The 14,840-nt window shown below is 38.2% G+C and overlaps 1 protein-coding gene across 2 annotated transcripts in view; it reads right to left on the bottom strand.

The window, feature by feature from the left end:
- khdrbs3 (KH domain containing, RNA binding, signal transduction associated 3) overlaps positions 1–14,840 on the bottom strand; it is a 112,228-nt gene that overhangs the window by 61,820 nt on the left and 35,568 nt on the right. For both annotated transcript variants that reach the window (XR_002202853.2, XM_020090525.2), the window contains exon 2: positions 190–308. Coding sequence is in view for 1 of the 2 variants with exons in the window: in XM_020090525.2 (XP_019946084.1) it covers positions 190–308 (119 nt within the window). In the remaining variant the exon portion in view is untranslated. The remainder of the gene's footprint in view (positions 1–189; positions 309–14,840) is intronic.

The following is a 14,840-nucleotide window of genomic DNA, read 5'->3' as shown; positions in this document are numbered from 1 at the left end:
CCAGATACGCTACATCTAATAACATAAAGCATCAACAAAAACTGTCAAGTGGCTGTTGCAAGGAATTTAAATCAAAACCAGAGCAACTGTAGTTGGCTTCATTATCTATAAATAACACCATCTAAAATTCTCTATCTGTGCACATCACATTCTTGGAGAAGTCTCTGGTGGTGGTACTATAACACTTACTTTAGGAAACTGCTTGACTGGTATTAAAACTTTCTGGCCCAGTTTCATGTTCTTGTTGATGACAACGTCGATGAACTTCTCCTCCTCCTTCCCCTCGTCTTTCTGTATTTTTTCGATCTCTAAAAAAAAAAGGCGAGAAGAAAAGTAATGAGTCAGTGATGAAAAGCAGCAGATATATGCAGGACTGTAACTTTAGTAATTACCACTATTATCAGTTAAAAGCATATATTTATTTCAGGAAATCCACATGTTTTTTTTATTTTCCAAAGTATCGAGATTCCGTGTCCATGTTAGCCAGGTTTCTGTCAGCTCTCAAGTACAAGGAGATTTATGTGCTGCAACTGTTTCAGTCCACATGCATCTGTGCAGCCGCTCAGGCTGTAACTCTGGTTGCCAGGTCAGCGAGCGCAGGTTTTGGTTTTGGCTCTGGATAACCACATTGGTACCAAAAATGTACTGAGGCAACAACAGTCAGAGACCCTGTGCCCAACAGAAGGTTTCTGCATGAAACGAACCCTCAAACCACAAACTGTGGTTACTGTTTGTGTTTGTAAATTGTAGGTTAATGAGGGAACTCTGAATGTGTTGGCAGATGTATTTTTGATCGAAAGCCAGCCCTTCTCTCAGGCTTTATTGATAGCAATGCTGTTACCCTTCAATTTCCATATTAGTACAGAAATAAAATTAGAGGTAAACATGTTTTTCAACTTCTCATTTTACAAGTTTATTCTATATATCTGATGAATCACTTCAGCACTTTCAAGGCCAAATGTGAATATTAACATGTTTCTTCTATGATGATTAACCACATATCTCTGATATTTATGTTCTGATATTTTATATACCAAGCAAGCTGTTTATGGAAACCATCATTCGTTGCAGACCAATTTGTGAGCTTATACCAATGTTTTTACCTCACAAAAAATGTGGCAAATAAGGCTGTATTTTTTAATCTCCTGATTTTTATCGGATTTTTTAGAAGAAATCCAAAGTCACATCTTCAAACCCAAAGATATCAAAATCAGAAGAAAAACAAAAATCTTTAAATTTAACAAGATGGAAAAAGCAAATGGTCGGCAATTATACTTGATAAATATCCCAGAGGGAAACTCCACTTTATCACAAATTAAGGTCATGTTCCTGGTCATGAGGACTTTGACACAGCCTGGTTGTAAATGTATAAATATATATATATAAAAAGTATCTTTGATGTCTCTGAGATTGAAGACTACAAATGAGAGCGGCCAGCATCACACACTGGCATCAACTGGGACACAGTTGAGTAATACTCTGCAGGTATAATAACAATTTGTTGGTCGACTTAACAAACCCTACAAATTATGCTTCTATTGACAAAAATTGTTAGGTTCCTCTAGCGTCATTCATCTCACCTATTGGCAGACACTCAGTCATCTTGATATGTTGAGTAGACACATGCACCAATTTACTTGTACCGATACGACATGTGCCAGAGTCCCTTTCATGTTCCTAATAAAAAAAATGATGGGGAGGACACTGGAGCCTGCACCTCCAGGCGACCAAAAATATTGGCTGTCACGCTTCTTCATTTGGGAGAGAGAGACTTTGATGTATTTGGAGATGTAACCTTGAACGTTTAATCAGATGGATAACATCTGTGTTTCAGTGCCAGGAAAATTGTTTGCAGAGAGGGCAGCTGAGAGGTGCAGGGAGGCTACGACAAAGACTCCAGGCTAAAAGCCCAGCAGGGGAAAGGGTAAGGCAGAGAGTGAACTCCATCACAGATTTATTTCTCCTACGCAAAGTGATTTTAAATGGAAAAAATGCAGCAATCGTGATGCTTTAGCGTTTCAGTTTTTGAAGCGTGCTTCAAATTCTGATGTGATGATTAGATTCAGGCAGAAATAAGGTCTGTTATCTGAAAAGCATGATAAACTCAAACATGTCCACATGCTTAAACACCCAGATTCACCACATGTCCATATTTTTCAATTACACAAGATGAGAAATGAGCCAGGCATATCAGCCCTGCAAACTAGAAACTAGAAAGGTGCTTGTGATTCCTCAACTAAGCTCTGCAGCGTTGAATTCAGAATGTTATGAAAAACTCTGATATGAGTTTTAACGAGGATTAAAGACAAATCATGTGATGGAGATATCTTTAAGCTCCAGTTTATCCCGAGGGATGGCAGAGAAAAAGACAACATTAATATTAATGCATCGCCTAGCAACATGCCAAGTCGGAGCTTCTTCCTTTACACCAAGCGTTGTCCTCAAAACATTCAGGCTCTGATATGCGGGGAGATTAAGACTGAAACCATTTCAACTACAAACCATTTTCTCTTTCAAGCTTTCAGCGTAATTCTTTAGATTTGCCCAAAAAGACATTTTTGCATTTCAAGAGCAAATAAACCCTAGCGGGGTCTCTGCAATCAGCAGGTGTAATAAGCAGCCAAAGTAAATGAGCTTGCTCTGAAAATGGCTATGGAGAATCAGCGATTGTAAAATTAACTACAGTGAGAAGCACCCTCCACCTTGGAGTCATTATCGAGTGTTCAAAAGAAAGAGAATTGAACATGAATCACTGACACAAGCACAGTGTGCCTGCTGTTGAGAGTCCTCTCTTCTGGCTGCAAATGGATAGTGCATAGCTTGGTATTCTCTTTTTGATCCTTGGAGAAATAGCATCAGTAAAGGTCTCTTTATTGATTTTGTTCCTTAAAGCTGTGGTTTTATCAAATTCTCCTAATATCTTCTCATGGACGCTAGCTGTACGTTCTGTGTTTGTGCTGGAAACAAATCCCGTCTAAACGCACAGCTGTGGCTCTATACTTGGGAAGAAAGAAAGTGAAACAAGCCAAACAGTTTAAGCCAACACTATGTCATATTATGCACAATCATTCTTACATTAGAGCTACAAATGCTAAGTGCTAAATCACCTCAGACTGCATCTAACCCATATAGGATAACGATATTACAAAAAACCTACGTGAACATTGGTGAGGCGTTTCAACTGTGGAGAGATCCCCGAGAGTTGAAAGGAATAAAAAGGGACGAAGAGGTTGCTCTGTTTCTGCTTCACAGGGGGATAACACAATTTTGACGTCTGAAGTTGTGTGAGGAATGAAATTAATTAGTGGCCAGTGTGTGTCTCAGCTGCTCGAACATCCAAATGAAATGACGAAAAGAAATATTGAAGGTTGAATATTTCCTTATTTCTGACTCTGAGTTCTGGGGGAGTTACTCTGTGGATATATTATTGAATATGTATGTTCACGCTGAATTACGCACAGTTCCTTGTTCCTGAACAGCAGATGAACCTTTTCATTGCTTTGCTTGTATTTGAGGATGGCAGGAGCAGCAAACGTTCAACCTCATCCTCTATATATTTATTCTTTGTGATTGTTCTGATTTCAGTTGAATAGATTAATTTATCCAAGATCCCAAATAGAGAAGTTGTTAGTCGAAAGTAGTGGCAACTTGCATAATGTCATGTTTCTGTACAGTCCAGGTATGCAGAGGCAAGAAAATTGGCAGAATTTGAACTTCTCTTTTGATAAAATTCTCTTTTTTACTCTTCAGATGCACAAACAATAATACGAAACTACAAAACCGCGACTGCCTTTGAGAAAAGTGGAGACGTGTGTAACTGTTATCCCCATTGGTACGATAGGCCCTCTAAATGACAGCAGGTTTTCCATTCCACCTTCAAGTGTGGCCGTTCGGGACAGCTTTGCCTTTAGACATGATCAGATGGCGTGCTGCAATAAACTGTATGGATCAAATGGCTTAGCCAAAGCCCATAGAGTCAACCTGTGTAAAGAATAACTAAAATAACTCCAATATTTCATTCAATAATTCAATATTGATTCTTTGGTTTCTCTGTTAGCAGCTAATGCATATTGGTTTAGAAAGATGAAGTGACTTTATTCTTCACATAGTTTTTCACAGATTTAGAAATAAACTAAGTACACAACTACAAAAACAAAACCAGAGTTGTAACCAACCATTTTTACATTATTCATTTAAGAAGAGAGCATGAGCAATGTGGTTTCCCCTGAGTTCTTCATGTTTACAATCTTTAAGAAAGATTGTCCCGCTTGAAACATCTCAACTTTACATACTTTGCACACATTAAAAATATATTTACTGTCTATAAAATGCATCCGGCTGCGTGATGACGCCCCACAATGGGAAAGCATCCCAGCTGTCTGCTTTTCTATTAGAAATGCACTCGCTTAAAAGCAGCTCTGTGATTTAGGCCTTCCCATTTAAAATTCATAAGCTGGGTAGATTTGGTGGGATTATGCATGACTTCAGCTGCGTGCTGGAGAGTCGAGATGGGGACGGAGGCAACTGGGTCATTAAGTCGACCAGTTTCATGTTGAGGGTTGAGATCATTAATACAGTATCTGCACACCGGGTGTTCCCACTTGTTAGTGGACAAGGCGAAGGACTAATGGGATCATATGTCACTTTGGTTTACGTGCCGTGAACATAATGTCCGTGATTTCTGATCTGCAGTGCAATGTCAACAAGTCTTTTTTTATGTTTTGCTTTTACAGTTGTTGGAGTCCAACTGTAATAAATCATAGAATGAGGCTAAAAAAGAAAACTGAAAATATATAACAAATTCTGTAGCTTTAAAAGTTTGGCTTCTATTACATTAAAGTAACATTTAGTGGTCAACAAGTTCTTCTTATTGAACCTGTTAAGAGCGAAACGCATTTATGCTTTGCTGTGTAGGGTTAAGGTTAGGGTTAACTATTGTTATTGTATTTAATAATGTTCACCAGTCATTTCTAGTATCAATACCCCTTCACCTGAAGAACAAAAATAGTGTCTATATAGTAACTATTCCCTGGTGAACATTTAGTCAGCTGCATGGTCAGCTGTCTTCATAGTTAATGCACAGACATGAACGTGTATTGATCCCATCATTCAGCCCGCAAAGGCAGATTTCCCAAAGTATTCAACTATTCCTTTAATGTCAATGAAGCAGATCCATGAGAAATTGATGCTCATGTAAAGTGCATGCTGGAGTAAAGTCCAAGATACATTGAAGAGTGCAGAGGACACAGATCTATGAATAATCGCTTTACATTGCAACATTAAGGCATTTTTCGTTTTTACTTTGTGAATTATCCTCGTGGCTTTTTCTTTAACTTATTCTCAACGATATAACAGAAGTAAGAGCCAGTGTTGCTTTAATCTAAATGTAAAAAATAGCATTTGGTCAGCAGTTCTCTAATAAGGCAGTCTGTGTGTAAACAATATGTGCTAAGCCAAAGTTCACAGGCAGCAAATATAATGAGACTGCATTCTCCCTGCAGTGTGCACGGATTCAAACACTAATTATCCAAGAGCTCACTGTTGCTTTTGGAGTTGGAGGGTTCTCTGACATCAGTGTGCGTCTCCAACTTTGAGTTAACTCGACACCGACTTTGAATTGTAGATTTGATGACACTTTTTTTGTGGTGTGGGTGAGGGAGCAGTGGGAATGAAGTGTTTTCTTTCACAGTGGAGTCGTAAAGGATTCTGAATTTATTGTACGTAATAAGGGTTTCGTGCCACATTTTTTATTTTAGTGGCTAAACCTACAGATGCTTATCTAACTGTACACTGCAGTAAATACAGACTGTCAGGACCTATGGAATAAAACAATACGAGAAACGATGGAAATTTCATTTAAAACATGCTATAGTATTTTTTATAGTATTTGATGTAAAAGTGTATATATGTGATGCCACTCACATCATTTTTCTGTCTTCTTTTGTATTTTACAAAGGTTCTTATTATTTTAACCCTTCTTCAATGACCACAGTGTGCACCCCCACAGATAGAAGTGAGCTCAGTGCGTTTTCCTCCGTAAATAATTGAACTGAAAATTGAGAGACTTTCTCCTCTGCTTCGGCGAGTGTCTCAGACAATGAAAATACAGCAGCTTGTGTAAACGACACAATGCTAGTTTATCAGCAGCTTTCCACCACTTGCTCTGTGCAACTGATGCGGCACGCTGCTTTCTGTGGCAGACAGACTCATTATTTTGTTGTTTTGCAATTACGGGTCAAATGAATGAAATGCTCAAACAGGAATGTCACATCATTATTCTCATTTTCCAGTTTCTATCCACGGTAGCGTGCTTACACAAACCTAATCAAAGGACATTGAGTTCACTCAGACAACTGAAATATAAATGGAGGAACATTGAAGATAGAAGCTTCTTAACAAATACTTTGTATACAACTTAATACAACCCATTTGTCCAATGTGCAATGGAATGTGACAAAAACAACATTTTAAGAGTTGTTTTACTATATGAGAGACTTTTAGATTTCTGTCTTCGCCTTTTCCCACCAGTTTGAAGGGAAAAGAGGATTTCATACACCAATCAGAGTTGAGCAACATTTACAATTTTTTTTTTTTTTGAACTATAGTATTGATTGTTGTTCACTCAATCACAAATATTAAAAAAAAAATGTATTTCTGAACTCAGGCTGCAAGTCAGTGATAATGACAGTTTAATGGATAACATTGCGACATGGAATGTAAGAAAGCAAATGTAAAAAGCTGTCAAAAATAGAAGGCACTAAGTTTGTTAATGCAGGTTACCATTAATAACGACAAGCTGTTGGTCAAATCAAACTAACCAAGACTGTAGAACCTTAATACCTCTTAAAATATTGAAGTAGCATTTTTGCTTCTAATTAAGTGAGCCTTCATGTGTAAAAAGAATAAAGTCATTAAAGTCCACTTTTCTAGGGACAGAAATTGGGGGAATTTACTGCATATTATTTTGAAGTGATTTTACAGTCACTTAATTAGAGCAATTTATCTGTATTTTTGCACAGCAGCATTTTCTGAAACAAAGCTCACATTTAAAAGTTAAAAAAATCCAAATACTGAGAAACAAATTTAATCTTGACACATGACGATGGCAGCATTTATCCCTCAGCCATTCTTAGTGGAACACAGAACTGATGCAGTAATACTCAAATCCACACGTGATGATAAAAATTTACAAAATTTACAAAAACACCACGTTGCTATGGCATTTCTTTCTTTCCTTATATTGTCTCCTCCTCCCATAAAGACTCTATGCACGAGACTGACTGACTGCTGAGGGTTTCAGGCCGTATGGTTGGTGCCAGAAACAGTTTGCCCCACACACATTTCATGTGTGCTCCCAGTGTGACCACACACGTTTAGCGTGAGTCATGATGTCAAGGCTATGACCCTTGAAAGGGAAACGCTACTGCTAAAAGAATAAATAAATAAATAAAAAAACGCCTGGACACGCTCCTGTCCTGAAATCTCAATTTCACTCTGGCTCCTCCATTGCCTTGACAAGGTCAGGCTGGCAGCAGGAATTCGTCTCGCCCCCTAATCTAGAGATTACATTCTCGGCGGCTGGGCAAAGCCCTCCCTCCTTCTCCTTTCCTTTCTGCCTCTATTCCCTGCAACCCTGCCAGCCTGGCTCTCTACTGCGAGGTAACGAGCCAAGACCCACTTACAGTGTAGAGATAATGTCCACGGATTAAGACAGAGAGCCCCTCGAGTGGTGCCTCTTTCATTTCAGTATCCGGCCTGTGACGCATCATAAATACAGCCAGACAGTCAGGGACTCCATTCTGTGGATCTCTGTGGAAGTCAAACTCTGTCCTATTGTGGATGTGTGCGGTAGCATATGATTTTAATCCACCAAAAGTCAGTGGTGATGGCTGCAGCATTAAACAGATACAAAAGAGCATTTTCTCTGCAAAAATCATGGGACCTTTAGGGATTCTCTCGTCACCCTCAGGGTGAGTCACAAATTTAAAATGCTTGTGTAAGAACTTTAAAGTTCCCTGAGGATCCCTTTGGGTGGCAAGGTTGTTCAAAGTGCACACGCTTGTTTTTTAAGACCTTTAAAGGTTCTACTTGCTTCCAAGATGCCAGAATTGCTAGAGGCTTCTACCTTGTGTGACAGCATTTCACACACTCCAGGCATATGTTGTTTGCTTATCATTAGGGTAGTTGCAGGGTGCATTTATCTTGGCACCTGTTCATTTAAAGACTGGCTCACGAGGAGATTATCAAAGTGTGCTCAACTTTGCCGGAGGTTTTTGCTCGACAAATTAGCCTTCATCCATGACATGAGTGGCTGCATGAAACAGGAAGGTGTAAAAGACAGAGGCTTTTAGGATAACACACCAACAAGCTTGTTTTGTTGTTACTGTAACTTAAGTTCACATAAATATATCGGTTGGGAACAGGAAATTAATAATTTGATGATCAGTTAATTATTTTAATCAATCAAGAAGCTAGTGAGTCAGCTATTGTCAAATTATATGAAAAATAAATGTGTTCTTCTGGCTTTCTGGTTTTCTTCTCACTGAATGACAACGTTAAGAAATGAAGGGTCCTTTACAATGCGTTACTGTTTATTTTCACTGAGCAGTCCTACAAGATGCAATAAAGCTCAGAGGATCCCAGGACAGATAAAAGGATGAGTGAGCGGGCTTGTGGGCTTCACTTTACAACCCACCTCCTTGTCCTCTGGGCCTGGGTACCAAACTATTATGGCTCTGATATACTTATATACAATCAACTATCAAAACATAAAGCTTGTCATTCGGTGCACCAGTGAACCAGTAATCATGTAGCATCAAACTCAACGTTACACAAAGTAGTTGTTTAAATTGATAATTAGACTTGAAGACATTTAGGCAAAAAGTCGCTCTGTGTCCAACTGTATGAAGAACAGACCACAGCCGTCTTCCTCTCAGCGTTCAAGTCCCCAAGAGCCTCACTGAGATTCTCCACCATCAAATTCCACTGCATGCAAGTTGCTCGAGGTAAAGAGTTATTGAACAGATAACGTTAACAAACATAAAACAGTCGCCCGACTGTATTGTGGCTATTTTAGTCTTGCTTTTATACATTCTGATTTATTTGCTGTTATGTTACCACACATTTTCAAGTTGTGGTTTATAGGTTTATGTTTTATGTATGAAATTACTTTGTGTGGGGAAATACAGAGAAGCTGGAAAACAAACAAAAAAACATTTTGTTCCAAAATGTGTAGTGTATACCTAAAGAGCTTTGATCAAAGTCAATAAGATAGGATAAGATGATCCTTTATTAGTCCCAGAAAAAAAAGGTGATGTTTAACGTAACAAATGTATGGTTTATTATGGATGTAACAATGTATTGGTATTGGAATGATACCCAGCTCTTTTCTTTGATAAATTAATCTTTTGTACCATGCAAACATTGGACACAAACTAAATGATTTCATAAGAAGTTTACATACAACAAAAATCTAGTTCATCTCTGCTAAATTGTCTGGGGATGCTTTTGCTGAGGTTTTAAGAAACAATAAAATGTCGATGAAAGCACATTTGCCAGTGAAAACAAATACTTCTGATCAAAAACATATCTCTGAGCATGTCATTGAGCTGCTGCTTTTCATCGCTACAGAAGTGCTAAGTGTATTCATGAATAAGAGAGTAAGACACACTGTATTTTGCTGACGATACTTTACACAGAGGATGTAAGTTCCAAAGCAAATTTATAGAATATTTTAATAACTGTGTCCTAAAAAGGATGAATATGAATAAGTTTGATCCTCAAACATTCTATAAAGGTTAATCATGTCTCCCCATACATAATTAACATTATCCCTCATCATAAAATTATCTGTTGCCACACAATAGATTAAAAACTCAAATTACATTGAGGTTTTCTAAACATGTGGCAAGTTTTGACTGAAACAAACACATGGTTTATTATAGAGGGTTTAAAGCGCCTTAATAGAAGTTAAAGATTAACCAAAGCCCTTATTATAAATGAAGTGTAAATGAAATCTATGAAATCACACCCCCTAAAAAATGATTACTGTAGTTGAATTGTTCAGCTCCTCTTAAAATTAAAGTCTGTCAGGGTTACAGTATCATTTATTGTAAAAGTATTTGTTGGCAATATTTGCTTAAGATAAAGCCAGAGGGAAAAAGGCAAATGAGACTTAAAGTCCTAAATTGTAATACTAGTATAGTTTCTACACACGGTCAACAGTCATGTGGTGACACTGAAAATGTATACTACAGTCTGTGTTGGCTAACCCACAAGTTGAATACATTTGACGATTTTCTTCACTCTGAACAAAAACAAGGTATTTTATGTGATATACAGGCTACTTGTTTTAAACAACTGATTATTCAGAGCATGGCTCATACACTGCATTCATTGGGGCAAGCATTGGTTGTTGCTATGTTGTGTTTTAATATTCAAGATAGATAGAATATGAAATAGGTACAGTTCATTTCCAGTGGTGATGTAATGCTGGGTGTCACTAAAACATTCAGCTGAATAATTTGGTAGATCTCACTTATTATTTCAGACACTGGATTCTTCATTCGTTAAGTTTCCACTCAAATGTAGCACAAACTTGAAATGGATTTCAAATGTTTCAGGTTTCAATGTGAAGATGTGATTCAAAGCAGGTTTCTATCTTCTCCCATTAAGCAAATATTAGGAGTTGGGATTCTCCACTTTCATCAATTCACCCATTTGTCCACGTAAGCCAAGCGTACATTCTGTTTCACAAGAACTAAAAAATTGCAAACAAACTGTTCTGAAGCAGAAAATACATCAAAGTATAAATATGTCATACATCTCCTCTTCCTCCCACTATGTAGAAATGAAGCTGAAAAATCTATGAAGCTATCTTGCACAGTTGGAACCAGACTCTGCACAGAAACCATCAGGGGAAGGAGCCATGGTAGCGAGGGCCCGACAGTGCACAAGTTCGACCAATCGTGAGTCTTTCTCGGCTGTCAGTCATTGATGTTTCACCAAATTTTTATATCATCAAAAAACAGATTCAAACCAAACGTATTAGAGAAATTAATACTTGTTAAAAATGAATGTGATAAGAACTAACTTCATTACTCGACCTATTTAATTTTAACCCCTTTAATTTTGTTCTGTGTTCCATCTGCTAACATAGAGGAGGTGGCATTCATGACCTATACTGCAGCCAACCACCAGGGGTGATCGAGACAATTTGGCTTCACTTTTTTGGGATCGTCCATCTTCACAGTCTAGATAGATAGATGGACAAATAGATAGACGGAGAGATATATGATTGAGAGATGGATAGATCACATTAAGCAAATAAATAACACATGCAATTAGACTACAGTGCTGTAGTAAAGGTTTTTGATTGTATTATCTTAGGAAAAATACTTGAGTTTCCTGGTTCAAATCCTGGTTCGGCCAGGGCCCCTCTGTGTGTTTTCTCTGTGCAACCTTTTGCGAAGGATAAACGCTATAGATAATGTAACTAGGATCTACTTTAGCTTCACAAAGAGAAAAGCCCTTATTCACAGCAGATAAACTTCAACCATTGTTAACTGTTAAAAAAGAAGTAACAGACATCCCAGCTCAATTTCATAAGACAGACGAAAAATATATATTTTTCATGCTGTAAAAGTTCCATTTACTGAACTGCAAGGCCACTCCACCAATTTAACACACAAAGTTAGATGGCACGATGTGAGTCAATCAGTCTGTGAAATGGAAAAAAAAGATAGATGGATGGATAGATAGAAAGATGGATGGATCACATTAAGTGAATAAATAACACATGTAATGAGACTACAGGGTAATTTTATACTTTAGATGGACGACATCATCTGATACCTGATAACAGGCCTGAATGAACCCAAAACACTGGTCCCACACAAGAAGACACTCTTTCTGTTCTCTGCTCAGATTACAACTGAGATGAATCACTGTCTTTGTTTGTCCTCAGTGGCAGAGCAGCCTGTGATGCTTTCTCTTCATTAGGTGATCTGCAGACCACTGTATCCAATGGAACATCAAGCCTCAGTGCGTGCATGTCCTCAGCAAACAGGAAGCAAAGGGAAAAGAAAGATGACTCATTTTAAATATGTATCAATTAATAATAAATCATCTGTCAGGTCACAGCCCGACCTCAACAATGAACCTTTTTGTTTCAGTGATAGACCCCAGCATGAAGGGACCACAGCAAGGCCACTTTATCCCACAATTAACATAAGCTGATGTTTATCGGTTCGACATCCCGTTGCCTAATGAAGTTTCCCATAAAACTGTCATTAGGCTGTGAAAGGGCGGGGAGCCGGGAGGGGGGATTTGGGGATGAAGATGAAAACTCTGCAGCTTAATGTACATCATTATCTGGGCCTTGTCCCAGGCTGCATGATGAAAATACACTGAATCATCATAACTCATAATGACCAGACCACCTTCATTTTTTATTTCAATTACTCATCGTGTGTCTGTTAAAACTACAGACAAGTGCTTGAGAGAGAGCAAGTGCCTCTTGAAAGTTTTTGGCGCTGGTGTGAAGCCACACACACACACACTGTCTCAAACTCTGGTAAACACAGACATTCATTTCCACACTAAGTCAGCGAGCATTAGGGGAAGCATTAAAGGAAGCATGAGTGGTTATGAAATTATCACATGCATATTATTTTCTAGCATTTTACAACACGGTTTTGTGCTAATACGCTGCCGCTCTGCGTCGCTTGTCCTCTGATCACATCAAGCTCAGTCGGCCCCTGCTCCTAACTGGGCCAAATCAATTACATTGCAGTTTGTCGTCTCTTCATGGTGGTGAGCATCAAACAATTCAAGATGGGAAAAAGATCAATATTGCAAATGAAATAAGGCACTTGATGTTCTCCAGTGGAGATGCACTTATTTCTACAAAGAGGCAGAGACAGTGTTTGGCATCAGCTGTGACGGGGCTGGCACAGACTCTGGATTAGCTCTACAAATGCGTCCTCTGTTGTTTTATTACCACAGATTATCTGACAGTTTTGTATTTGGGTTTAATAGTCAAGCCTGCTGAGCATTACACAGAAGACATGCACGTCTGAGTCTTTCACCTGTTCATTTTTCTAAACTCCTGCAGTTTGACTGTAAAAGTAAGGAGTAAAAGCTGCTCTAACAAAGGTTTTAATTGTATTTTCTTAAGAAAAACACTTGGTTTCGGCTGAACCAGAGTTCGAACCGGGGCCCCTCTGTGTGTCGTCTCACCTTCTCCAAAGGATAAACGTTATAGATAATGGATCGATAGAGGAAACTTGGATCTACTTTAGCTTCACAAAGAGAAAAACCTCATAACAGCAGATAAACTTCAAACATTGTTAAAAGAAGTAACAAACATCCCAGCTCAATTTCATAGGGTGGAAGAAAAAGATGTGTTTTTCATGCTGTAAAAGTTCCATTTACTGAGCTGCAGGGCCACTCCACCAAGTTAACACACACACAGTTAGTTGACATGATGTGAGTCAATCAGCCTGTGAAAATGCTCGTAAAATGTGTTTCTATCTCTGAATTGAACTTCGGTCTGAGATAAAAGAAAATACATTATTATCTTTGTGTCAGAGTTACAAACTGGAGATGGGAAGTGAGAAGAAAAATGGGGCTATTTATAGGAATAACTCACAATATCTCAATGTCCTGCTTTCATTTGGACTTCTCTTTTATTGTCTAAATCTTCACAAAAATGCCAAAGAGCTAAATATGTGGAATCACCCTTAAAGGTACAGTTTGTAGAATTTAGTGATATCTAGTGTTGAAGTTGCATGTTGCAGCTGAACACCCCTCACCTCACCCTCTCCTTCCAAACATGAAAAAGAAACTGTGGTAGCTTCAGTTGTCATAAAAACTCAAAAGGTGTTTAGTTTGTTCAGTCTGGACTAATGTAAAAAACATGGCGGCCTCCGTAGAGAGGGTCCCCTCGATGTGAATATAAAGTATTTGAATATAAAGGGTCTTTTCTGGGGTAAAGAAAACTACAATTCATACAATTTAGATGAAACTTAGTAAGTTTTGTAGTGAATACATCATGAGGATTATTCTACATTAAATATCTGCCAATAGATCCCTTTCACCTAAATCTTACAAACAATTTTAAGTAACTGAGGCCTGTGAAAAGCAAAAGTGCAAACTAACCATTAATTATGTAAATCACAGAAAGCAAAATGAAATTAGTATCAATTATTAATTGCATATATTATTAAGTATATAAGCAAGTTCATACATTCCTCTTATATCACAGCCTTCAGTGTGCACTAAGCTGTTAAGAGAGAACGGAACCCAGAGCTTAGCAGGAAAGGGTCATTTAAAATCCACCAAGGAGAAATAGTCCTGCTGCATCACCTCTGGTGCTGGAGGTGTTGCACACATGATCTGTCAGCTTCACCGCAGCAGCACAGACAGCAGCTGTCTGTGAGATCAGTGCACATATGATGTATGGTATTCTTTACCGATAGTATGAAGTAGGGCTGAGTGATATGACTTCAAATCAATCATTATTCAAACTTTTACCTCAATTATGATTAATGAAGGTTGTTTTAACACTGAGAAGTTAACACATGTGAAGTTAACATTGTTATATTCAGCACATTGCAGTGTTTTACTTTTTTAAAAGAACAAAATCAATTGTAATTATTTGGATAATTTGATGTTTTCTACATCGATGCACAAGTTTTGTGTGATGAAAAACTCCTTTACATCGTTGTAGCCTCTACAGTATGCAATTGGCCCCGCTGGCCCCCTCTTGGAGGATCAGGTCATTAGGAGAGTGTGGAGGGAGGAAAGTATTAACCGGATTAACAAGTAAGAGTAGGATT

Source organism: Paralichthys olivaceus, chromosome 20 (genome assembly GCF_024713975.1).
Source record: "Paralichthys olivaceus isolate ysfri-2021 chromosome 20, ASM2471397v2, whole genome shotgun sequence".
Taxonomy (NCBI): domain Eukaryota; kingdom Metazoa; phylum Chordata; class Actinopteri; order Pleuronectiformes; family Paralichthyidae; genus Paralichthys; species Paralichthys olivaceus.
Note: the sequence above shows the minus strand (reverse complement) of the source record. Positions and strands in the feature narration are given on the sequence as shown.